General features: G+C 47.5%; 1 protein-coding gene across 2 annotated transcripts in view; it reads right to left on the bottom strand.

The window, feature by feature from the left end:
• Nucleotides 1-26853, bottom strand: part of RNF123 (ring finger protein 123) — a 1441353-nt gene that overhangs the window by 628203 nt on the left and 786297 nt on the right. For both annotated transcript variants that reach the window (XM_069206868.1, XM_069206867.1), the window contains exons 26-27: nucleotides 2388-2495; nucleotides 1616-1793 (exon numbers count right to left, since the gene is read on the bottom strand). In XM_069206868.1, the coding sequence (XP_069062969.1) occupies nucleotides 1616-1793; nucleotides 2388-2495 (286 nt within the window). The remainder of the gene's footprint in view (nucleotides 1-1615; nucleotides 1794-2387; nucleotides 2496-26853) is intronic.

Genomic DNA, 26853 nt, shown 5'->3' with positions numbered 1-26853 from the left:
AGGTTCATAGAGCAGAGACCCTCTCAAAAAAAGCATAAGGAAAAAACAAATCAACTTGCAAACTGAATGGGGCATTCAATGGGTTTACTGATTAGAAAAACAATGTCAGCTAATCAAAAATAATCTAAAAGGGAAAACTACAGACATAGACAGATATAATTAAGCCAACCGAATAGCTATTGATTATAGTTATATCAAACTAAAACAATAGTTGTGGTGGTATTAATATGGTATTACTGTCATTAGAATGTGTCCTAGCACTCTAGAAGGAACTTTGTGCATGAGATTATACTTCCATTTGTCTCTGGCTAGTGTGAAAGAAGTAATCTTTGTTATTCACTAGGTTAGATGTTCCCAACCTTTGTAACTTGAAGGTGCTTATCTTGTAAATTGATAACTTTTGGCACTGAACTTAAGGACATATATGCTTTGTCCCTGACAGAGCCCACTTGATCTTTGGGATTACCAATAAGAGTCAAAGGCAAGAAAAAACTGCCCCCAAGGATAGGGCTCCTCCAAGCTACAGCCGCAAATGTGCCACTCAGCACAGGGGAGTTATGTGGGAGCAGCAAATGGTCACTGGACTGACAGAAAAACACTAAAAGGCATACAAATTAGGCATACAAATTATCCATGTGGCAAGGGATGACGCAAAAAGAATGTATGAAACATCAAAAGTAGGACTGATTTCATAATAGAATAGTAACATTGCTCTGCCAGTGGTCAGACACAATATGACAGAATAGAAAAGGAATCAGGCTAGTGCACAGACAAACTTAAGAAAAAACTCAAAAAGCAAAGGGGTGAAATGAGTAACTTAGTGCCAACAAAAACATTTAACTATTTGTGACACAGATTCCCTACGATCAGAAATCATCAAATAGTTGCAAACTAAATAAACCCACAAGGAATGAGGTAAAAGATGTACGTATGCATAAATCCATTAACTATCCCATCATATTGAATGCACCAACCTGAGACACCTAACTAATAGATTCACAAAGAGTCAATTCTCTGATAAGCAGCTAAAACAGATTTGAAAATATATGCCACGTTTCTGACCTGCTGCATGGTAGTAAAAGATAACAGCTGCAAGTAGAAAGGAACCATGAAATAAAATGGATACAAATAGTTCTGGACTACAAGAAACAGTTTGAAACGTTAAACAAAAACTATCAACATAAAACGCCCCCTAAAATATAAAAGCTACAAAATATTTGTGAGAAAAGAAGGGGAACAGCAGAGTTTATGTAAAAGTAGTTTAGAAGGAATTACATCTGGAGAGCCAGAGACGCTTGTGTTAACGGTGAACCAAATTAGCAACTGGCTATGAGACAGAAGAAAAGTGCATGGTAAATTGCGTTTTCTTAGGGTAGATTGTTACTACCAGGGAGCCTTGGGAATGAGACGCAAGTCTTATCAGCAATATTTTCAGGGGCTGTGCCATCTCTGCAGATCTCCCTACAATCCTCTACACAGATGATACCCCACAAGGAGTAGAAACAATGGGCAGTATGGTGGGACTAAGATTCTTTGTAGGTAGCTGAAGCCAGTATCAGGAAACAGACTACAGGTTTGAGCAGCATAAACGCCAAATGAACCAGGGCTAACTTACCTGGGAGCTCTTCTATGCTATTGACTGGGCTGAAGTAGTTCTTGAGGGCACTGTAGCTGTTCATGGCAACACTCAGGTAGAACTCTGGCATGAAGGCGAAGAGGGTACCAGTTCTATCACTGTGTTCAATGGTCTGGATGCAGACTCTCAGAAGCCAGTAAATGTCCATCATCTTCTCCTGTAAGAAAGTAGGAAAGCATGAAAACGCTTTCAGAGAACGCTCTCTTCCCAAGGCAGAATTTACATTTTTAACTGTTCGGGAAGAGCCTTCAAGGTCAAGATCAAGTAAAGGGTTTAATGTACAACAAATATTTCAAATTACAAGTGTATCTGGAACTGTGCTGTCGATGAACTAAATTCCCCTGGTAAGTATATGAAAGCTACAACCTTTCCAGGAAGAAAGTCCACAACGGAATCTACAAAGCCAGTTGGGGCAGCCTTCCATACGTGTTAGCCAATATACTTGAAACCCACTAATATTTTCAACCCCTAAACCATATATTCTCTTATCCCATTTCAGAGGTATGAAAATGATGTTTTGAAATTTGCAACACCATCTGAATCTAATTTTTCTTTTATTGTCAGTGGAAATGCTAGAAAAAGAAAGTACAATAGAAGGCTTCCCTTTGGCGAAATCATTAACAAATTTAGGGGTTGGAGAGCTCCCAAAAAAAGACTCTGCCTCTGGAGCCAAGCCTACAAGCTCTGGTATCACATTTGACATGGTGCTCCTCTAACTCACCCTTCCCTCTTTTCCTCGTTTTATTTTTACCTTGGAGTAAATTGTGACATTGATCCAAGCCAGGCGGCGACTCAAGTGGTTCAACTTCTCTGAAAAAACCTTCTGACTTTTCAAAAGCTCACCATGAATGTCTTTCCTCTAGAAAGTAAAAATAATCGGAGAGTAAGCAGATTACAGAAAGCAGGCGACTGCTATAAACAATGCATGTAAACATTAGACCAACGCAAACAAGTTCTCTCTACAATTTGTTTTAGAGCATTGGTTTTTTTTTGACAATATTGCTTTCACAATTTTCCAATATAGCAAAATGCATTCAGTACCTTTCTATTTGAAATGGTTTCCAATAGCACACAAGGTATCTCAAATAAACGTAAACCTCTCAAAAGCCAATCATTGCCGTGTACAGCTTACATTAAAGATCAGTGCAATATAAAATATTTCGTATGCAGACCAACTGGCATTCCTTTCGCTCAAATGTAAGCACTAAAATTATATATCTACAAAAGATCACATACTTTGGACCGTTTCCATGGCAGCACTAATATTTAGATGGTACAGAGATCAAAAACATTGGTCTTATTTCAATCTACATTGGCACGAGAGTCCAGACAATAATATTTTTACATCATGTAGAAACTAATGTACTAGCCGTGGAGATCACGCTGATGACAAACAGCACATGTAAATACTATTGGACACTGAACTACTAGGAAGTCTTTCATGACTAAGAGACCCAATATCCCTGATGACGTTAAAAACTAATGTTAGCCTGAAAACCAACTTCTGGACCCATTATCTGGGCGCGTACTCTGATTCAATGGCCAAGAGGCACGGTATTAAGAAGGTGAAATAAATATTATTTATATACATATTATTTATATTGCGATTAAAGAACAGATGCAGAGAACAAAACTATTTTTTATAATAAGTTTTTTTTTTTTTTTAAGGGGAGAACACTGAAGTTAATAATAGTAAATCACCATAGCATATGTTTAGGCTTCATTAGCCTTGAACATTATTAGGTTATTAGGATTCCTTATTCAGGGCCTGACACCCATTTCCATCCTCAGCAGAGAGACTGCCCGCATAGCGTTCTCCTATCACTCTGTTTGCTGCCCAATACCAAGATGGAATTTACCCATAGCCAGCATTCAGTCACATCACCTCACTTCCCATCTTTCTTTGCATTCATGTAATTAAAATCTTGCGAAAAAAAACAAAAGTGCAATCCCCAGAACACAATGTGGAATTCAGAACATACCTATAGTGGATGAACCTGCTTAGTAAGGATTGATAAGATTGTCATCTATTGTGTGCCTCCAGTTCCCAAGTAATGAATAGAGAGGTTCCTCTAGTCATATGATCACCCATGGAAGACAACAAATAACACATTTGGATTTCATTTAATTTATTTACATTTGAGTATTTGAAGTCCTGCATTTACTAAATAAAACAATGCAAACAGAAAGCCTGGACTTGACAGGGTACTCGTGCCCTGCTCCACTTCATACTGAGACATCTTGCGACCTCCCACAACACATTTCACGATCAGTATCAAGCATTTGTCTCCAAGCTTTGACAGGATGAGAGTTCTTGCAGGGCACCTCGATCAAGGCCTACAGCATACAAATATAAAACAGAATTGAGGTATCCACAGCACTCTCGAAGAGCACCTTTATGCTGTGTGTACCATGTTTTTTCACCATGCAATACACATTTTAACTGACTTGACATGTTCTATCATAAATCATCATTAGTACATTTAGAGAACGCGAGAAAAGTATACTTGTTCAGCAGAGCCTGAGGGATAATGCATTCCCCAACTGTGGCAACGCACCACTAAGATCCTAAAACACCTGCAAAATCCCCTGACTTCCTTGGAGCTACACAGAGGCCTGAAGTCGTTTGACAGGGGAGGTGTGGAGTCCGCGGGGGTCGGGACTGGTAGCTGGTGCTGCCTGGCCACGACTACTCTTCAGATCTCTTCTCCCTGACTGCTCATGCTGCCTCCTACATGCAAGCGGTCGTGGGTGATTCCTCCAGCTCCCTCCCAGACTCGATATTTCAGTGACTATCTGTGGTGGAATCCTTCTCGTCTCCGTGCCCCCTTCTCTAGCTCTAGTGGAGTACCTGCGTTTGCAGCTGTTTGGCTTCATTTGGGCTCTAGCCCTCCCTCTTTACTCACTATGGACAGACACAGACCTCCAGCGACGAGCTCTCAACCTAAAAAGTTCACTACCACTGTCCTTGATGTTGCCAAGAAACCCAAAGATGGAGACCCCTTCCTGACATCCTCTGCACTTTCTCATGCCCATCACATCCTCCAGAATATTCAGGCATCCTAAGAGGCCCTGGCGTCCAAGATTGGTGAGATGGGCATTGAAGTTGTTTTACTACAGCAAGATCTTAGAACAGTGGCGAGCCAAGTGACGAAGGTTGAGGGCCTGGTCTCCACACTAGAAGGCAACTCTTCTGATCTTAAATGCAAGGTGGTGTCGCTAACGATGACAGTCTATTCTCTAGGCCAGAGCGGAGAATGCTTAAAACCTCTCTTGGAGGAGTAACCTTTGCCCGGTGGGAACTTTCGTAGAGAGCTGCCTCCGTTCCTGAATGCAGGATGGCTCCTTATCACCCTGCTTCATGGTTGAGCGGGCGTATCTCTCACTGCCCCGATGATAGACCGCTCCCGTGGGCTCCGCAACGTTCAAAGATTGTAAAACATTTAAACTTTCGCAACCGAGAGGTCGTTTTTCGTAAGGCTCATACTCAGTCCGAGCTTCTTTATCAATCCTTACATTTTATGTTTTTCCTGAAGCATATTAAAGCAACACAAGTGCAACAGAAATCCTTTGATGCTGTTAAACAAAAACTCAGGACGATGTCTATTCCCTAGGCATTGCTATTACCAGCAAAATTACTTGTCGCTCACAACTCACGCTCTTAGTTTTTTGACACTCTGGAAGCAGCCTGGGAATAGGCCACTGATCAGCAATCTCCTTGCAAATACGACCCTCCACAAGGTGGCATACAACTGGTCCTTGATGTTTCGGGATCAACTAATGCCTGATCCAGGTATCGTCACCGTCCCAAGTCTAAGCAGAGGACGTGAATACTCTCCGGTGGTTTCGGACACTGACCACAATGACTCCCAGCCTGAATCAGGTGACGGAGCCGCACATCAGTTGTCTCAAGCCTGGCCTGTGCTTGAAAGTGATAATGCCACAGCTGTCACAGAATTTCCAGGGAACTCACTGACAACATGACCGTCTCCCTAGGTATCTATGACTGAAACCTTGACATAGGATACTCAATGACATCTGTATTCTTTCATTTAATATTCGAAGATGGGGAGGTTTTCTGGATTCCCCAAAACACTGCACACACGCACACTTCAGCATCAGCTCGCACTATGTCCCGTACTGACTACATTCTTCTTCCAGCCATTGACTTTCCAACTACATCTGGGGCCTCCATGCTTCCTCGCGGTATATCCAATCACTTCCCACAAACTATCCAACGTGGCTCGCCGGCTCCCCGTAGATGCTCAATGTGGTGCCTAAATGCCTGGTTCCTCACGTGTGACCACTTATTGGCACTGTTGGCCGGAGACCGTCAAATATATTTTGACACCAATTGGATGGGGTGGGGAGGGCATTAAAACGACGTTGCAGGGGATGGCAAGACAATACTTGGGGCATAGGGAGAAAGAGAGGCCATGTGATATAGGTGAGCTTGAAGTCCACATATTTACCACCGTAAACCTCACTGGCACTTGATGTAACTGAGGCGTTGACTTGGCAACCTGAACTAGAGAGAACAGCGCTGTGCAACTTGGTCACCAACATTGGTGGGCCTCGCAAGAGACTACCAATACAACCAGTCTATGAACAGGGTGACAAAAACAGTGTCCTCCTCTACTGTCTAGCTACCAAAAACATAGAGTCATGCTTCATCCCTGGTGTTAGGACACCATTGGGTGCCCTAGCTACATCTGCTGCCAAAATTCCGACTGCCTTTGCTGCCTACCATGCTAACCTATATGTCAGCCAGTTACAGTTACGGAGCATGCTCAGCCACTACTGACAGCCATACCCCTCATGATTCTCATCAGAGTCCAACAGGTATCTTTAGATGGACCTGTTACGACTGAGGAAATTCAAGCGGCTATCCGGGACTTAAAACCTGCGAAGAACGCAGGCCCAGACAAATTTCCTCTTGAATATTACTCCAACTTTGTGACATCTTATCCCCACACCCACTCCAGCTCTATAATGAGACTACACAAGAGAACTGGGCTTAGCGAGCATAGTCTTTATACTTAAAACAGATCAACCATCAACTGACTGTGGGGCATATCGCCCCATCTCTCTCATCAACACTGATATCAAGATTTATGCCAAAGTCCTGACGACCCAGGTCCAGACGGTTGTGGGTTCCCTATGCCAAACCGTAGTACGAGACACTATTCAGCACTTAAACGTTGCCCTTGCCCACACAGACAACCTTCCTGTAGAAACAGCCCTCCTCCTGGTTGATTTTGAAAAAGCATTTGACACTGTTGACTCCGGCTACCTTAAAATGACTCATACCCAGATGGGATTTGGTGCCTAATTTTGAACCTTAGTGTGCCCTCTTTACTTCCACCTGAAAGAGCAGGTTATGATCAATGGGGTGCTATGAGAAACGTTTCCGACTGAACAGGGCACTCGTCAGGGATGCCCCCCTCCCCGCTTCTTTGCCACTGGCACGATTAATCAGTTGTGATGCGCAGATAGCAGGTTGGCAGTGGATAGGTGACCCTGGGGATAGAATCGCGTTATATGCAGATGACGTCCTTCTCTACCTTGCAGATTCCGGTACCTCTGGACTACGCACCCTTGAATTCCTCTGCCTCTTTGAGAAGGCCTCTGGCCTCCGTCCTAACCAGGAGATATCCTTACTTGTACCATTGCAGGGGGCCAATACCTTAAGTGCTTGGCAAGACGGTATCCCCATTCATCGTCTTAGTTTCAAATAGCGCAGGATTCACATTGCAACAGCACCTGAACTCTTCCACACACTTAATCTGACACCTCTCATTAAAACCACTAGAAACAGCTTTGCAGTATGGCACAATCTTTCTCTCATGTCGTTTAGACAGGGTAGCTTTAGTCCAAATGATGATCCTTCCCTGGTATCTGTATACTCTGCAGAATTTCATGCTTTATAGTGCTGACACCTGGTTCTGTGATGTGGCGGCACTGCTGCATTCTTTTCTTTTGTGTAGTTGACTTCCTCGATTCTTGGATGCCAAATTTGACTCTCGTTTAATGGCAGCAGTGGATATCCATTCTTATTACTGGGCTTCACATCTCCTGGCTGCAGATGAGTGGCTGGCGGGTGGCTGAGAGGACCCGACGTATCACCTGCAGCTTACTGGACTGGGTCTAGAGGGGATGATGCACGTCCTCTATGGTACACTAATCCAATCTTATGATCCTGGAGGTCACTAGAATTGGATTTCTGGTATGGAGAAGGGCCTTTTGCTTTATAAGCTGTGATGGGTGCCTGACCAGCCAAACCCTGCTAGGAGGGGACGGTGGCTAGAGCAGTTATCACGCTTGCGGGTTTTTAGCAAATGGAACTTGTTTGTGGGATCACTACACTAGCTGACATATGGCCACCATATTTTAATCTGCAGACTCATTTCTCACTATCTTACACTCAATTTAATAAGAATCTCCAAATACGTCATGTCCTTGGCGGTTACCATGAGCGTCTCCATAATCTCCCAGAGTTTAATTCACTTGAAGCTAAAGCTGTTGATGGGGAAGATGGGACGTGGTGATATAGCTCAACTCTACCACACTTTTGTGAACAATGCCCCGGAGATTATGGAATGGCTTTGTTTGGGATGGGAGAAGTGGGTTGGGGAGATGGAGGAGATAGAATGGAGGGAGGCATGCATGGCACCCGCAGGAGTTAGCAATCTCCGTCTGACTATGCCAAGTTCAATTATACTATTTACAGCAAGCATACTTGACTCCCCAGCTTACATGCTGCAGGACTTCTCCTAGATCCAAGTTGTACATGCTGTCACCTTTCCACAGCGGATTTTTATCCATATGGTGTAGCAGTGATCAATCATTGCGCATTATTGGACTGCACATTATTGGACTACAATTAGTGGCACTATTAGTGGTCCTGAATGTTCAATCCGCTTGACTCCCAAACTGGCGCTGCTGGGTATGTTGGACGATTTTGAGGGCTTGCATGGGGACTGGTGGGTCGGGTGACCCTTGTGCAAAAAAAAAACAAAAAAAAAAAGACATTGCCCAAACCTGGAAATGCCCTGACCCCAAGCAGCTAGCACACTGGTGCTTTGGTGTGGATTGGTGTGCAGGACAAGAGGAACCAATCTATAGAGCCAATTGTTGCCCTAAAAAATTCCTGAAAATGTGGGTAAGTAGTGGGAATGAACAAGTTGCTTACCTTTTGTAACACATTATCTGGTAGAGACTATAGCTAGCTGCAAATTCCTTATCTTTGAATTTCCCAGGCGTCGCCCTGGACCTGGAAACTTTTGGATAAGCAACACCCCTGCACGCGGTCAGGTCGAGCCATTCGGTTCTGCGTGGTGTCATTGGAGCAGGATGTGACCTTGCAGTCACCTACAAAGGTGCCACCCTGGAGCGCGGATGTCTGTTACCGTTTCCATGCCTTTTGAATGACAGGAGCACAGAGCCATGAAATGATCTGATGATTGTGTGCCCAAACTATGGCCCAGAAAGGGATCCCCCTAGCCCTCGCAAATTAGTCTGCAGAGAGGGGAGGCATTGGTGGGTGTAAAAAAAAAATCTGCAGCTAGATGTTTTCTCTACCAGATAATGCGTTACCGGAGGTAAGTATCTTGATCATCTGATAGAGACTTCTAGCTGCAGATTCCTTACCTTTGAATATATATTTGAGCCATATCCTCCTGGCAATGGGCTGCGGACAAATTTTCTAAACCAAAAAGTCCCACAGGACCAAATGGGAGAAATGCCCATCCCTGCAGATCGGACTGTCCAGGCAGTAGCATTTGGCAATTGTGTGCCGGGACATCCATGTTGCTTACTGACAGATGTCCAGGATTGGGACTCCACGAGCTAACGCATGGTCGCAGCTTTTCCTCTGAAGGAATGGACACAAACCCTCAGGAGGCTGACCCAGCATGAAATGGTTAATTTCTGTTCTGCCTGACCTTTCTTTGCTTCCACATATCCCACAAAGAGTTGGTTGTCCACCCAGAACTCTTGTGCGGTCAAGGTAGAACGACAACGCACTTTTTGGGTCCAACCGGTGGAGTTGCTCCTTTTTAATAGAGAGGTGCGGGAAAGCAAAGATCGTGGGCAGGGTGACAGTCGGTCCCAAATTAAATTGTGTCACCACCTTTGGGAGGAAAGAGGCATGGGTGCAAAGCATCACTTTATCAGGAAACACTGTGAGATATGGAGGGTTGGATGACAAGGCCTGCAGCTCTCTCACCCTCTGGGCAAATGTTATGGCCATGAGAAAGGATGTTTTGGTGCTGAGCAGCCTGGGGTAAAAGTTGTGAAGTGGCTCTAAAGGAGCACACATGAGATACGTGTGAACCAGGTTCAGGTCCCACTAAGGCATAATGAAGGACGAAGGGGGGCACATATGTACAAACCCTTTTAGAAACCTATTTACAACAAGGGACTTAAATAAAGAGGGTTTGTCAGGCAGCCACAGAAAAGTGGATATATAGACCTAAACAGTGTCCAGTGTAGAGCCTTTCTGGGCAAGAGACGGAATGAAAAGAAGAACATCAGAGAGAGAAGCAGAAAGAGGAGCTAAAGACTTCTCTGTACAATACTTTACAAATCTTTGCCAATGGCAGGCATATACCATTTTTGCAGAGGAATGTCTGGATGCTAAAATAACACTACCGACTTCAAGAGGAAGGTTTAAGGATGTCAAATGTCACCGATCAATTTCCCTGCATGAAGGCGCAGAGTTGACAGGTTTGGGTGGATAACCTTCCCGTGCTGCTGCGACAGAAGATCCTCCCGAAGGGGCAGCCTGAAACGAGGATCGATGCTCATTTTTAGAAGCTTAAGATACCAGACTGTAGGAAAGCACTCTTTTTTGGCATGGCTAGCCCCCAGATTTTTGCCTGGTATCTGATGGAATTTTGACTGAAAGTGCACTGGGTTCCTGCTAACCAGGTCCGCAATGCCAGATTTCTTTACCCTAAAACTGAACAGTTGTTTCCCCAACTGGCAAAACCTTTAGCACCCTCTGTAAGTCCCTAGTAAATGGTACCCTGGGTACCTAGGACCTGGGGTACTAAAGAGGGTCTCTAAGGGCTGCAGCACAACTTGTGCCACCCTAAGGGACCCCTCACTAAGCACATGACAGGCTGCCATTACACGCTGAATGTCTTGGTGCAGATAACATTGAAAACAAGACATGGCACACACAGTCTGTATGCCATGTCCCCAAACACTACATATAATTTATGTAAGTCACCCCTCTAGCAGGCCCTACAATTTTAAGACAGGATGCATTATATTACATGTGAGGGCATATCTGCACGAACAGATATGCACCTGCTATGTCATTGATGATTCTCAGACATAGCAAGTGACCAGGAAAGCCATTTTAAATACATGTGCTGGACACTGGTCAATACAAGTTCCCCAGCTACATGATCGCTTCACGGAAGACAGCAATATTTGGCATTAAACATCTCGTATTCGTGAACCCACACTGTTGCCAGTGTTGGATTTACCAATACATGTACCCAGAGGGCACCTTAGAGGTGCCCCCTCAAAACCTACCAATTACTAGTGTGTTAACTGACTGGCCCTGACCAGTTCATCTACCTTGGACACATATCTGACCTCTCAAGGTTAGAGCCAGCCGTCTCATGGGCCAGAGACAAAAGCAAGCACTGGGAGTGGGGGTGGGGGCTGTTGACACCTCCTCCAGGCAGGATGGACATTCCAGGGGGGGAAGCTGCAAAGGCCTAGCTTCCTTTGTAATGTGACTCAGGTCTCCCCAAATCAGAGATGACCGACCCCCTGGTCTGACCCCACTTTTGGCAGCAAGGCAGGCGGAAAACTAGGTAGATTAGGAGGTGTGCCCACTTCATGCCAGTCCCACCCCTAAGGTGGACGAGCTGAAGTGACCACTACATTTTTAATTCCTTCATCTTGGTTTGGAAAGAATTAGGCCACTAGGGTCAGGGTTATACTCACTTCCCAACAGAAGTGGTCATAGAAACGGTATAGTCACCTAAAGCTGGGCAACCTATTGGCTGCCATCTGCCACTCTCTGTAACGCTCCTAAAATGTGTATTTAGGTGGCACGCCAGAAGCCCAGAATTCAGACTGACAACTTATGAAGAAAAGGAGAAAGAAGAGACACACCCACAGAAGAGGAGAAGAAGCAGCAGCTGACCTGGTACCCTCCCCGCTGCACTCCTCAACATACTCTGCACTGAAAGACACCTCGTCCTGCAGCTGAACCGCCAGAAACCTGGGAAGACTGCCCATCTTCAAAAAAAAAAAAAAAAAAAAAAAAGACTCAGACCTGCTCTCCAACCAACTCTAAAGAAAGGACTCCGCAGCCTCTGGAACCTCAATGACCCGACGCCTGAAGTCACCACTGCACCCACCCTCAACTGCCCGAGTGGTAGTGGACCTCTGGTGCCAGCAAGGTCCCCCAGCTGTCCAAGGTCCGAGTCTACTGTGGTCTCAGCCCTCCTGGACTCCCTGATGTTGGCTGCAGCCTCTGAAAGTAGACCCCCCTCTCCCGCAGCTCCTGTGGTGAGAAAATTCCGACACCTAGAGAAACCACTGCACCTATTGTCGCCGGCCAGAGTTGAAGTGGACTCCTGGTGTCAACAATGTTCCCAGGCTCTCGTCCACTGTGGTTTCACTCCTCCTGGACTCGACGCTGACACCTGCAGCCTCAGACTACAGGACCCCCCCCAACGGCAAGTGCTACAGGACAAGAAAACCCAACGCCAAAGGACAACCCTGCATCTGTCGCCACTAGGCCCTGGTGAAGAGGACTAACGGTGCACCTATGTCCCCGAGCACCCAACATTTGCAACTTATCTGTTGTTTGTCGCCGACTGCCCCTTCCAGCCGGAGCCTGAAGCCTACATTCATGGAAACAAATTCCCATTTAAATACACTGGGCACCCAATGCATACTGCACCTCTGACCCTGACCTCCCCAGTGCTGTCTGGAGTGAACTGTTCTTGTGGTCCAGACCCTTGCCCAGTACACACCTTAAGTCTAGAAAACTTCTGAGTAGTAAATAAGTGCTTGCTTGCTGAATGTGTTTTCCTTCCATAGGTTAACATTGAAGGACTCTGAAATTGAAGTGTGTTTATTTTTGTTTTTAACTAAAAAGTATTTATGCTTAATTACATACTTACCTTATAATTAAGTTCTTGGGTTCAAAGTATATAAAAAGAAATATTATTTTTCCAAATTGGTCTCAGATTTATTCTTGGAGTGTGTGTCTCATTTATTGCCTCTCTGCATACAACAAAGGCTTAGCACTACCCTCTGATAAGCCTAACTGGTCGCCTACACTACCAGAAAATAAAGCATTAGTTCTATCTACTTTTGCCTCTGCAAACCAATTGCGGATCCACTATACTCTGTGCATAGTATACTTCTTTTTAGTGCACCATACAGAGAGCCAGCTTCCTACACAGACTCTCCATGCCCAATCCGGAGCCACAAGGATTACTTGAGCCCAGTCGCTCTTGATCTTATTGAGAACTCTGGGCAGGAGTGGTATGGCAGAAAGGCGTACAGCAGGCCTGAGCTCCATTCAAGACGAAAAGTGTCACTGAGGGATTGCTGCCTTAGAATCTCCAATGCGCAATACTGTTGATATTGCCTGTTCTCTTCAGAGGCGAACAGTTCTAACCAAGACTCTCCCCACTCTTGAAAGAGTCCTTGCACCACCTCAGAGTGAGACACTGCTCGTGATCTGCTAGGCATTGATGACTGAGTTTGTCCGCCCTGCAATTCAGAGAACCGTCCAGGTGTTGAACCACCAGGGTTATGCCCTGCTATTCCAGCCATGACCAAAGACGCAAGACCTCTTCACAAAAGGTCCACAACCCCACCCGCCCAGCTTGCTGCAGAACCACATGGCAGAGATGTTGTCCATAAAACCTGTACTAACTTCCCCTTGACAGAGAAAGAAATCCTTTCAATGCTAGCTGTATTACCCAGACCTCCAGCAGATTGATGTGGAAACCGGATTCCAAGGGAGACCAGAGTCCTCTCCTCTCCACCTCGCACAGATGGTTGTCCAATCCCAGAAGTGACTCACCTGTCACTACTGTGAGGTCTGGTTAGTGAGGGAAAGGATTCGGCCTTTGACCCAATAGCGGTTCATAATCCATCACTGCAGGTCTTTTGCAGCTCCCTTCGAGATCTGGACCATGTTGGAGAAATTCCCCTGATGCTGCGCCCATTGGAACTTCAGGTCCTACTGATTTGCCATCTGGCACGATTTACCAGCAGGATGCAGGAGGCCATGAGGCCCAGCAGCCTCAGTGTCAGTCTCACCGAAAGCCAGGATAGAGGCTGAAACATTTGTATCATAACCGGAGTATTCTGGGTTCGCTGCTCTGGAAGAAAAGCTTAAAACAGCACTGTGTCCAGTACAGCTCATATGAAAGAAAGCATCTGAGAGGCAGTAAGATGTGACTTTCGCACGTTTACAGTGAATCCTAGCGAGTGCATAAGGTTTGCCGTAGTCTGAAGGTCGGAAAGTGTGGGGTGAGCCTGCCTTCAGCAGCCAGTCGTCCAGAAAGGGGAAGACTGAAACCCCTAACATGCACAGTTGAGCGGCGATGACCGCCATCACCTTAGTGAACACCCATGGGGCGCTGGAAAGACCAAATGGGAGCACGTGAAATGAAAGTGCTCATGACCTACCTTGAACCACAGGTAACGCCTTTGGGCAGGCAGGACGGGAATGTGAAAATACACATTCTGTAAGTCCAATGCTACCAATCAATCCTTTGGGTATAGGGAAGACAAGACCTGAGCTAACAGGAGCATCTTGAACTTGATGGTCCATAGGTCTAGAATAGGGCAAAGGCCCTTGTTCTTTTTGGGTATCACAAAGTAGAGGGAACAAAAACCACTGCCTACTTCTGATATAGGGACCCTTTCTATGGCTCCCTTGGCCAAAAAAGCTGTAACTTCCTCTAGGAGAAGAGACAAATGGTCCTCTGCCAGTTGTTTGAATGTTGGTAGTATTGGGGGAGGAAAGGATTGGAAAGGCAGGTGTAGGAAGCTGTCTCTGAATATACTATACCAAAATGAGATATGTGTTCACAGAGTCCAGGGGTTCCCCAGAGGCTTAACAGAGGCTAAAGTAGATAATACTAATGCTCTCCTTTGTGGTAGTGTGGTCGAGTAGTTAGGCTTTTCAAAGGGTAGTGCATAGCATTTGTTGTACACAGTCAATACATGAGGCACACATTTAATGACTAACTCCAGGCCAATGTATTTATATTGGAAACATATATTTTGTTACTTTATTTCTAGAACAAAAAGGATCTTGTTGCAGGTAAATACATTTGCAAGTAAGTATCGAAAATATGTATCATTAGCACTTTGTTTAAATTTGGCAAAGAAAACAGTTTACTGGCAAGTAATACTTTTCACTTTAAAAAGCTGACACTGCAATTTTCAGGATAGTTCTGGAGGGGGGAGATGTTAGTGCAGTTTTGAGGTAAGTACTCAACTTACATTTCCAGTCTCCAGGGGTTAGGATGTCCACTGGTCAGGGTTCAAGATGACCACAAACTAACACTACCAGCAACACGGGCTGGCCAGGTGCAGAGGTCTAAGTTGAAGTTAGATTTATAATGGGATCCTATGGAGACTGGGGGCACTTGGAAACAGATCTGCTAGTAGGTAAGTACCCGTGACTTCAGAGGGCAGACCTGGGGGGTTTAGGAGAGCGCCAGTGGGGCCACAGGTCAGCTCCAAACACACACCCTCAGCGGCACAGTGGTGGTCGGGTGCAGGGTGCAAAAACAGCGTCAGGCTCCCAATGCTTTTCAATAGGGGAACCCCAGGGGTCACAAAGATGCTGCAGGCTAGGTCCAGGGGGTCGGTTCTGGGAAACCACAGACAGAGAGGAGGGCTGCTTGCTGAATGTTGTTGAACTGGTGGTCAGATTTCCCAAGGCAAGGGGGCAGCGGGAGCAGGGGTACATTTAGGCATCGGAATCTCACAGTGAGAGAGTCCTCCGGATTTAGGCTGCATGCATCGTCGTGTTGGTCAGGAGGGGTCAACCCGGGGTGGACACAAGGTCAAAATACCCTGGGGACCTGGTCTGAAGAGGTGGGCCAGCTTGACATGGGTTGAGGACGTCGAATGCTGAGTGGGCAGGACTCAATCATCTGGGGCAGTTGTGTAATACTTTTGGAGGGTTTCTTCTGGACATGGTCGCTGTCCTCTGGAGTTCTTGGTCCTCTGGTGGGCAGGGGGGTGCTCTCTGGGTTTGGAGAGGCACCTGGTTCAGCTGGATGCGTCACCTTTTGGTAGTAGAGTCCTTGAAGCTGCAGACAAGCCGGTAGAGCTGGGGGGCAAGTCAGTTGTATTCTGGAGTCCTTCCTGCTGGGGGTTCGGTTTAGCAGTCCTTTCTTCTTGTCTTGATTTCACCAGGAATCTGGTGAGCTAGGTTCAGGGGAGCCCTTAAATCCTAGATTTAGGGGTGTTACATGGGTCAAAGAACAGTAGTCAAAGGCTACTGTCCATGAGAGTAGCTATACCCTTCCTGTGCCCACTCCCTTTGCGGCGGGGGCATACTCCTAACCATATTGGTCTCTGTCCTCCAAATCAAGATGGAGGATTCTGCAGGGTGAGGGTTCACTTCAGATCATGATACACATTAGGGGTGGTTCTAGCTGGAATGGTCACTTCTTCATGTTTTACCTCATTTTCCCACTGGTCTTGCACCCAAATGTGGGGTGGGCATCTCCATTATCTGGAGTTCCCTGGCACTGTAGGAGGAGGCATGCGCCTTTGAGACTCACTGACAAGTGCTACAGTTTCGGCAGGGGGGAGGTGTGAATCCCCCCACCTAGAGCAGGCTTTGTTTCAGGCCTCAGAGAGCACAAAGGCTCTCACCCCATGAGGTCAGAAACCTGTTGTTTAGTGGCAGTTTGGCACAGACTGGTCATCCTTACACTAAAGGGTTGGTTAAAATACAGTGCGCATCCCTAAGATGCCCTCTGGGTGCATTGAACAGTAAATCAACACTGGCATCAGTGTGGCGTATTGTGCTGAGAAGTTTGATACCAAATATAGGAAGTTGGTTCTGTATATACTATCTCAAAGTGAGAGATAGTGTGCACAGAGTCCAAGGGTTCCCCTTAGAGGTTGATAGTGGCAAAATTATATAATTCTAATGCTCTATTTTGTGGTAGTGTGGTCGAGCAGTAGGCTTACCAGAGGGCAGTGTTAAGAATTTGTTGTACACACACAGGCAATAAATGAGGAACACACACTCAAAGACTTAACCCCAGGCCAATAGTTTTTATATAGAAAAATATATTTTCTTAATTTATTTTAGAACCACAAGATTCAAGATTTGAAGTAAATACATAAAATGCATGGTACTCCACATAGTTAAGTAAGGAACTTTGAATTAGAGCAGTAACCGAGACCGTTTTAGGTAAAATGGCAATAAGCTATTTTAAAAGTGGACACAGTGCAAAAATCAACAGTTCCTGGGGGAGGTAAGTATTGGTTAGTTTTTCAGGTAAGTAAGGCACTTACAAGTTCAGTTCCCTGGGCATTGACAGTCCACCGTTGGTGGTTCAAGTCAACCCCAAAGTCACTGCACCAGCAACACAGGGCCGGTCAGGAGCAGAGGTCAAAGGAGGGCCCAAAACACATAGGCGCCTATGGAGAACAGGGGTGCTCCGGTTCCAGTCTGCCAACAGGTAAGTACCTGAGTCTTCGGAGGGCAGACCAGGGGGGTTTTGTAGAGCACTGGGGGGACACAAGTAGGCACACAAAACACACCCTTAGAGGCACAGGGGCGGCCGGGTGCAGTGTGCTTAGCAGGAGTCGGGTTTTCAATAGAAATCAATAGAGGGAGCCAGGGGTCACTCTAGCGGTGCAGGCAGGGCACAGGGTGGCTTCTCGGGCCGGCCACCGACTGGGTTAGGCAGAGGGTCGCCTGATGGTCACTCCTGCACTGGAGTTCGGTTACTTTTGATCCTGGGGGCTGCGGGTGCTGTGCTTGGTCCAGGCGTCAGGTTCTTTGTTCCAGGCAGTCGCGGTCAGGGGGAGCCTCTGGATCCTCTCGGCATGCGTCGCTGTGAGGGTGCAGGGGGGGTCATCTCAGGTTACTCATGAGGTCGCAGTCGCCTGGGAGTAGTCTCTGCAGTGTTGGTTCTCTGGAGCTCGAGCTGGGGGTGTCGGGTGCAGAGGGTGAAGTCTCACGCTTCCGGCGAGTTCTTTAGAAGTTGTTTCTAAGTTACAAAAATGTTGCTGTTGGTGAACAGTGCCACTGTTCTCTGGAATTTCTTGGTCCTTTGGTTCAGGGCAGAACCTCTGAGGCTTCAGAGGTCACTGGTCCTTGTCGGATGTGTCGCTGTGCAGGTTGAGTCTGGAGATAGGCCGGAAGGGCTGGGGCTAAGTCAGTTGTTGTCTCTGCAGGTCTTTCAGGTCAGCAGTCGTCCTTGTTGTAGATTGCAGGAATCAGATTTCCTGGGTCGCCCTTAAATACAAAATTTATGGGTGTGGCTAGGTCTGGGGGCCAGTAGCCAATGGCTACTGTCCTGGAGGTTGGCTACACACTTTTTGTGCCTCCTCTCTGAGGGGAGGGGGGCTCATCCCTATTCCTATTGGGGGAATCCTCCAAACTCAAGATGGAGGTTTTCTAAAGGCAGGGGTCACCTCATCTCAGGGCACCTTAGGGGCTGTCCTGACTGGTGGGTGACACCTCCTTGTTTTTCTCATTATCTCCTCCAGCCTTGCTGCCAAAGGTGGGGGCAGTGGCCAGAGGGGCGGGCATCTCTACTAGCTGGGATGCCCTGGGGTGCTGTAACAAAAGGTATGAGCCTTTGAGGTGAGAAGCACCTCCACCCAGTACAGGCTTTGTTCCTGGCCACAGAGTGACAAAGGCACTCTCCCCAGAGGGGCAGAAACTCGTCTCAGTGGCAGGCTGGCACTGACCAGTCAGTCCTGCACTGCAGGATTGGGTAAAGGGTACATTTTGTAATACATCCAACACTGGCATCAGTGTGGGTTTATTATTCTGAGAAGTTTAATACCAAACTTCCCCGTACTCAGTGTAGCCATTAGGGAGCTGTGGAGTTCGTTTTGACAAACTCCCAGACCATATACTTAATATGGACACACTGTACTTACAATGTCTAAGAATAGACGTAGACACTGTAGGGGCATATTGCTCATGCAGCTATGCCCTCACCTGTGGTATAGAGCACCCTACCTTAGGGCTGTAAGGCCTGCTAGAGGGGTGGCTTACCTATGCTACAGGTAGTATTTTGTGGGCATGGCATCCTGAGGGGGATGCCATGTCGACTTTGCCTTTTTCTCCCGACCAACACACACAATCTGCAATGGCAGTGTGCATGTGTTAGGTAAGGGGTCCCTTAGGGTGGCACAACTAATGCTGCAGCCCTTAGGGACCTTCCCTGGTCACAGGGCCCTTGGTACCACTGGTACCTTTTACAAGGGACTTGGCTGTGTGTCAGGGGTGTGCCAATTGTGGAAACAATGGTACATTTTAAGTGAAAGAACACTGGTGTTGGGGCCTGGTTAGCAGGGTCCCAGCACACTTCTCAGTCAAGTCAGCAACAATATCAGACCAAAAGTGGGGGGGTAACTGCAACAGGGAGCCATTTTCCTACACCAAACTTTCCAGTCTTCAGTGAAGCCATCAAGGAGCTGTAGAGTTCGTAATGACAAACTCCCAGACCATTTGTATTTAATTTGGCCAAATTGCACTTACAATGTCTAATAATGGACTTGGACACTTAAGGGGCATATTGCTCATGTAGCTATGCCCTCGTCTGTGGTATAGTGCAGCCTGCCTTAGGGCTGTAAGGCCTGCTAGAGGGGTGACTTACCTATTCCACTGGCAGTGGTTTGTGGGCATGGCACCCTAGAAGGGGTGCAAAGTCGACTGTCTTTTTCGCCCCACCAGCAGACACAATCTGCTATGGCAGTGTGGATGTGCTTGGTGAGGGGTCCCTCGGGGTGGCACAATACATGCTGCAGCCCTTATGGACCCTCCCTGGTCACAGAGCCCTTGGTACCACTGGTACCTTTTACAAGGGATTTGGCTGTGTGCCAGAGGTGTAGCAATTGTGGCGATAATGGTGCAGTTCAGGGAAACAACACTGGTGCTGGGGCCTGGCTAGCTGGATCCCAGCAGCCTCTCAGTCAAGTCAGCATCAATATCAGGCAAAAAGTGTGTGTGTGTGTGTGTGGGGGGGGGGGGGGGGGGGGGGGGGGTAACTGCAACAAAGGCCAGTTTCCTACACCATTGCTTTTGCAGTTCTTGGCTGGCCTCGAGGTTTTTAGATGCCCTATTCATGTACTCAGCCATTCTGGATCTGAGGCATAGTACATAACCTACTCCCAACCTTCCCTCACAAGGGCAAGTGGACCCCTAACAGGATGTCCAAACAAAAGCAGGGCTGTAGCTCATTCCCTTTTGTGGAACTTCCCTGTAGGGGAAGAGGCAATAGGACATCCCACCTCCTTCTGAGTTTTTCTGAGCGTCCCATGATCATGCCTTTGAGGGTTGTGTTGAATTTCTCAATTAACCTATTTGTTTGTGGATGATAAGGGGTGGGTAATTAAATGTTATGTCAAACATTTTCCACATGGCTTTAAGGCATGCAGACATAAAGTTCCCACCTCCTTAGGAAAACCCACCCTGAAATAGATTCCCAGGAGGGCCTTGGCCATTGCAGGAGCTGTAGCAGTTCTAAGGAGAATTACTTCTGGGTACCTGGTCTACCACCACCAGTATAAACCTGCTCCCAGAGGCTGTTGGAGGAGCCAGGGGGCCAAAAATGTCTACCCCACCCTCTCAAAGGGTACTCTAACCACCAGTAGTGGAATTAGGGGGGCTTTGGAGTACCACCTGCCTTAGCACTGCCTTGATAGATTACACAGGAGCGACAAAACTCCTTTGTATCTTCAGACATGTGGGGCCAGTGAAAGTGAGGGACAAGTCTGTCCCGAGTCTTGCTTTGCCCCAAATGGCCTGCAAGGGGACTGTCATGTGCTAAAGCCAACAGAAACTCCCTAATTTTTTAAGGAATGACCAGCCGCCTGGTGGCACCAGGTTTGGGGTCCCTTGCCTCAGAGTAAAGGAGGCTGTTGTCCCAGTAGGCCCTGTGGGTCCCACTGACATCCCCTGATTCTTGATCTGCAGCCTGCTGCCTCAGACTTTCTAGAGTAGGACAGGACTTCTGCACCAAACTAAGTTCTTCCCTGGTGGGCCCCCCTGAACCTAAGAGCTCAGCTGTGTCAGCCTTAAGCTCATCTGGTGTAGGTTCCACCCAAGGAGCAGGTTCCTCTCTCTCAGGAGTGGGATCCTCATTGGAAGTCAGGGGGCAACTTTTTACCTTATCTGCCTCTCTTTTTGGGAGCTCCCTGGGCCATTTCTCCAGGCTTAAGTGCTCATTGCTCTCCCTGCTTTTTGGGCTGTGTGCTGGTTAACGCAAACATGTGCCCAGGGATACCCAGCATTGCTGCATGGGCTTCCAACTCCAATTCAGCTGAAGCTGAAGTCTCAAAATCATTACCTAACATACACTCTACAGGTAGATCTTTCTTTGGGCCAGTAAGCCCTCCCTCCCTCCCCCCTAGCTAAAGTCAACAACAGCCATGGGGTGGTACTCAGTGTTGTTGTGAGCCTAAGTAACTTTTAAGTGTGACCAAGTAGGTGTTGTTCAGGAGACACCAGTTTTTCATTCATCATGGTGACACTGGCACCTGTGTTTCTGTAGGCCTCAGCCGCAACACCATTTATAAGGGGATGCTTACCCATATTAAGGGGACAAGCAGCTAGGATGGCAAGGTCAATGCCACCCTCATAGACCAAAGCTGCCTCAGTGGTTTCTCTCACTACCCGGAGCCCACTACAGTTCCCGGGGTGAGCCCAGCCACACTCTTGGACTGACTACTACTACCATTGTTACTGCTACTGCTACGGGCAGTAGAGGTAGGAGTGGCAGTGGTAGTAGCACGCTTGGAGCTCTTTTATAAGGACAGGTGCTGTCACTTGCCCTATGGCCTTTCTGTCGACATATCTAGCACCAAGGTTTCTTGTGGGAAGTGGAAGAGGACATAGACCCACCCCAAGAAGAGTTTTGTAGGCCTGATGAGGACTCCTTCTTTTGTTTAGATTTGTCCTCACCCTTGTCCTGATTCTTGGAAGAATCCCTCTTTATGGGGTCATCCCCTCTGGAAGTTTTCCTACCCACCCTGGTGCCAACCCATTTGTCTGCCTTCTTACTGATTCTTGGAGAGAGGTCAGATCTGAGTCCACCAGGAATTGATGAGATCTATCAGATGTGCAGTTATTAAGAATGTGCTCTATCACAAGAAGATTATACAAGCATTGAAAAGCATGCACAGTGCTGCCATATAACCAACCTGCAAGGCACTTGACAGAGCAGCCTTCAAAATCTACCCAATCCTGGGAGGATTCCTTCCTAGTCTGCCTAAATTTGATACTGTACTCCTCTGTTAAGCCAAATCCATCAAGGAATGCATTCTTAAGTACCTCATAATTATCTGCATCCTCTTTTCTGACAGTGAGGAGTTTGTCCCTGCCTTGATCAGAAAAGGAAAGCCACAGGTGGCTGCCCACCATCGTTGAGGAACCCTCTGAACTTTACAGGCCCTCTCCAAGACAGTGAACCACTTGTGGATATCATCACCAACTTTGCTTAGGTTTCTGGAATCATAGGATTCCTTCCTGACCCCGGTGTCCCTAACGTTGCTGCTGCCACCATGGGGTGTTAGCCCCAAATGCTGTCTCTCCCCCTCCACTTCCAGGGCCTCCCTTTCCAGGGCTAACTGTTGCTGCTGCAGTCTGTTTGGCCTGGTTTAACTTCAGACTGTGGAATCCCCCATCTAGGGACCTCCCCTCCCCAGCCATGTAACACCTATTTCCAAGGGAGAGAGTGTTGCCTCCCTCTCCCACAGGAAATCCTTTGTTCTGCCTTCCCCTGCTTGAGGTGGTCAAGCAACAGGAGGGCAGAGACCTGTCTGAGGGGCTGCAGCCGCATGGGCTGCCCACAAACTCTGGAAGACTGGCAGGAGCAATACTCGGGGGTCCTCTAAGGAGCCCCCAGAGTGCATGGAATTATGCCACCAATACTGGCATTAGTATTGGGGTATGATTCCGACATGTTTGATACCAAGCATGCCTTGGTTCGGAGTTACCATTATGTAGCTGGCCACAGGTAGTGGACGGACCTGTGGCCAGTACACAGCTAAAATGGCTTCCCGCACTTACGAAGTCCAGTGTATTGAAACTTGAGTTCATAGGGGCACCTCTGCTCATACAGGGGTGCCCTCACACACAGGCACCTACACCCTAACCTCTGGGCTAGGAGGGCCTACAATAGGGGTGACTTACAGTGACATGGTGCAGTGACTAGCATTGAAAGGGTGCATGCACTTTTTGCAATGGCAGGCCTGCAGACAGTTTGCATGGGCTCCCATTGGTGGCATAATACATGCTGCAGCCCATGGGGGACCCCTGGTGTTCCACTGCCCTGGGTACCCAAGTAACATATAATAGGACATACAGGGGTACAGCAGTGTGCCAGTTTTGGGACGTAAGGGTACCAAAGCAACCTAATTTGGAGAAGAGAGCACAATCACTGGGGTCCTGGTTAGCAGGATCCCAGTGAAGACAGTCTAAACACACTGATAAACAGGCAAAAGGTGGGGGTAACCAAGCCAAAAAGAGTGACTTTTACTACATAACGTGTAGGTGATAAATGATCAGGAAGCAAATAATTAAATGTTCACATCTATAAACCAGCAGGTCAGGCTTGATCCAGAGTAGATAAAGGAAATGGTGTAAAGCAAATGTACTTCGATGGACAAGCGAATAAGTGGACTTGCTGGACGAGAGGGTAACAGCATATATCAAAGGGCCCTGCAGAATGTGGGTAAAGCCATGATGTTGGGGAGAGGGTTTCCCTTTTAATTTTATCTTACGTTAACAACATTTTAATATCCTAAAATACTGTTACTTTACCTCAGCCTTGAGAGAGAGGAGAACTACCTTGGACAATGAATACTGCTTTTGTTGGAATCTGGAGCATAGTTTCCTATTTCCTCAATACAGGCTGATGGTTATTGTTTCAATTCTGGCTTTTAGGCTTGCTAACCTGGTATATGAAATAGTGTAGGATGATAGGGCGTGGCTAGTAGGGTCAAGATGGTGGACGCACCCTAGGGAAGCTTCGTACTGCTGCCCTTTTATATGGCGTTAATCCTAGATACCACTACCCATTCACAGTACACGACTACACTATCTTGCCCCTGAGATCACCGTACATATGCTGTGGTTTTCATTAGGCCATTGGTGACGGCAAGCGGAGTATCACTCGAGCCTGATCAAGGCCTCTCGCATGGATATTGCCTGGGTGCTGCCACTTAGACTGGGCAGACGTGGAGACATATGAGCCACAACTGCTGCTGCTGCCGCACTCAACTACAGAGTTGCCAACTGATTAGAGCAAAGTAGAGGTGAGTGAAGGGTGCTACAGTGGAACGTTCCCCTGCGACTATAGCACAATAGAAGGCCTCGTCTGCCACTATACACAACTTGCAGAACGACCACATTGCTCCCATTGTCCAAGCGCAACACTTAGGCAGGGACGGAGAGGCTGCAGCACCGCAACACCATTTCCTACCCCTTCCACCAGGAAGCCATCTGAGATTTGTAGTACCCTGAGCCGGAACCTACACGCAACCGGTGCTGTGAGGGACGCGGGGCAGTTTGGGGTACTTGTGACAATCCCAGACCCCTGACAGAGGCTTGTGCAAGGTGAGGAGGCTGCTACGAGACACTACTGGGACATTGACTACAATGGATGGTGCGGCTTTGGTGAGATTTGGCTGCCATACTCGATCCACAATCTTGTTCTAACGCGGCAGCAACTGGCTCTCCAAGAACCTACCACCCTGCCCGGCTGCATGCTAGTGAAATGGTACCTGTACTTTGGATCAGAACAAGACCTCACCACTACGCTGCCAAGGAATGAGATGTCTCCCAGAGGGGTGAATACCTGATGCTGCAATAGCAGCCCTGCTGCAATCGGCCATGGTTTGTGACCATTATGGGAGCTGCTGCCTATCTTTAGTACACACACAATTAGTCTCCCTCACCGGCACACCGGGCCTGATGTGGTACCTTATGGATGGACCTTTCCACTGTTTGCTACCCAGGCCCACCCTTCCCTGAGTGCCCTGGAAGACATACAAGTTTGTGTCCTACTTCCCATGCCAGGCCTTGGGGGCCCCTCACGGCACCTGGACAGAACAGTGACCCACGCCCTAATCGAGATACTGGGTGCCACAGAGTGAAACGCCACTACACATATGCTCCCTGTGGTGTTGGGCTTGCAACACCATAAGACACAGCTTTCCTTACCTCCTTCTGATGGCCTGAAGACCGGTATCTAACACCTGAGATTTTACTAGCCTGTGGAGTGGCAGAGGCAGCCCACAACTGACGCCGCCTACCTGACGTCCTAACTGCAACACAGTGGAATCTAGCAACAGCGGAACTTGAACACCACTGGGCTGCTCGTGCTGCAACATCCTGAAATGTTTATAGGTGTCAGCAAGCGGGCCTACGAAGGTGACACCATAAGGTGCCCCACTGCATGCTAAGGCACACGCAAGTGGGTCCTACTTGGTGGCGCTGCCACTGATACTCCCATACCCTGGGTAACCATGGTGAAGATGCACCTTTCAACACTAACTTCCACCCCTGACAAGCAGCACACACCACACTGCCGATGCTGCCTCCCAGTCATCGAGTAAATGGGTTGTGAAGCAGATCCTCCAGGTGTGCAACACACACCAGTTAGACATGGGTACCCTCCACTCTGGAACCCAGCCTGCAACACCACGACTGTTATCAGCTGTGGAACAGCCATCCAAAGACTATGCAACAAGACTCAACTGTGTCCCTTGGCACCAAACTGGTCACTCGAGCAGATGTGCTCGTCACTTGAAAGCAGAACTGATAAAGTAACTGCAGATTTCACCCTGTTACATGCGGACCACCACAAACTGGTGGACAAGGTACAAAGGTACACAGTGTTGAGCAAACACTGGCTGAACTCCAACCGACAACGTGTGAATCAGCATCCCTAGTGAAGACCTTAGTGGACTGTGTAGACGCATGGAAATGTAGAGCAGAAGACGCGGAGGGCTGGCCTAGAAAGAATAACATATGCATGGTTGGTCTTCCGGAAGGTGTGGAGGACCTCGAGGCAGTGACCTACACTGAGACCTGGATACGCAGACTGCTCCACAGTGCAAGGCTCTTCCCCTTCTTCTCTGATGAACAAGCACACTGTGTACCTGCTCGCTGCCTACCACCCGGCTCCAAACACAGGCCTTTTTTGTTCCAGCTGCTCAATTATAGGGACTGTGACTATCTTATGTGATGCGCGTACTCTACTAGATATAAAAGTGGACAACGCCTGTCATGATCTTTCCTGACTATAATACGCTGGTGCAGCATCAGAGGAGGCCCTTTATCACTGTTAAGTGGCGTCTCCACGAGCTGGACATAAGATATTCGCTCCTGTTTCCCACCCTTCTCCGTGTGACAGCAAACGCAATCGCACATTTCTTTGACTCTGATAAGACATCGGTCCACCGAGCTTGTGGCCTCACACCCTCTGCCAACTAAAGTGGCGCGACTTAAGGGCACTGCAGGAGGCTGCTGCAGATGGAAACCCCTCCCTTCATAACCTGGCTCTGCACCGAATCTGGAGCAAGTAATCTTAGAGAGACGAAAGGCCTTACAGATGACATCCACAATGTGAGGCCCCACTCAGAGTCTGGACCCAGATGCGAGCTCTATGAAATCCTCTGTCATGTGGCATTCTAGAACAGACTTATTGGTCCCACCTGCTGCGACTCCGCAAGTTGATGATGATCTTCTATGATTCATTGATAACTGTCACCCATGCAATCCAGTCTGTTTTCTTGTTAGTTCTTATATTTTCGTATTGTATAGCTTGTGTATGCAGTAACCGCTCTTATATTGTGGTACAGTGTTGTTATATGCACGCACATCATTTTAATTGGTATCTCCGTATCCCGCAATAAGGGGCATTGCAATTTTGGGTTTTGCAGCCTTTAGCCAGCCTACAGGGCCAGTAATTACCTGATGATCCTTCACTCTGATGATGTTA

Source organism: Pleurodeles waltl, chromosome 9 (genome assembly GCF_031143425.1).
Source record: "Pleurodeles waltl isolate 20211129_DDA chromosome 9, aPleWal1.hap1.20221129, whole genome shotgun sequence".
Lineage (NCBI taxonomy): Eukaryota > Metazoa > Chordata > Amphibia > Caudata > Salamandridae > Pleurodeles > Pleurodeles waltl.
This window is presented reverse-complemented; position numbering and strand designations above follow the sequence as displayed.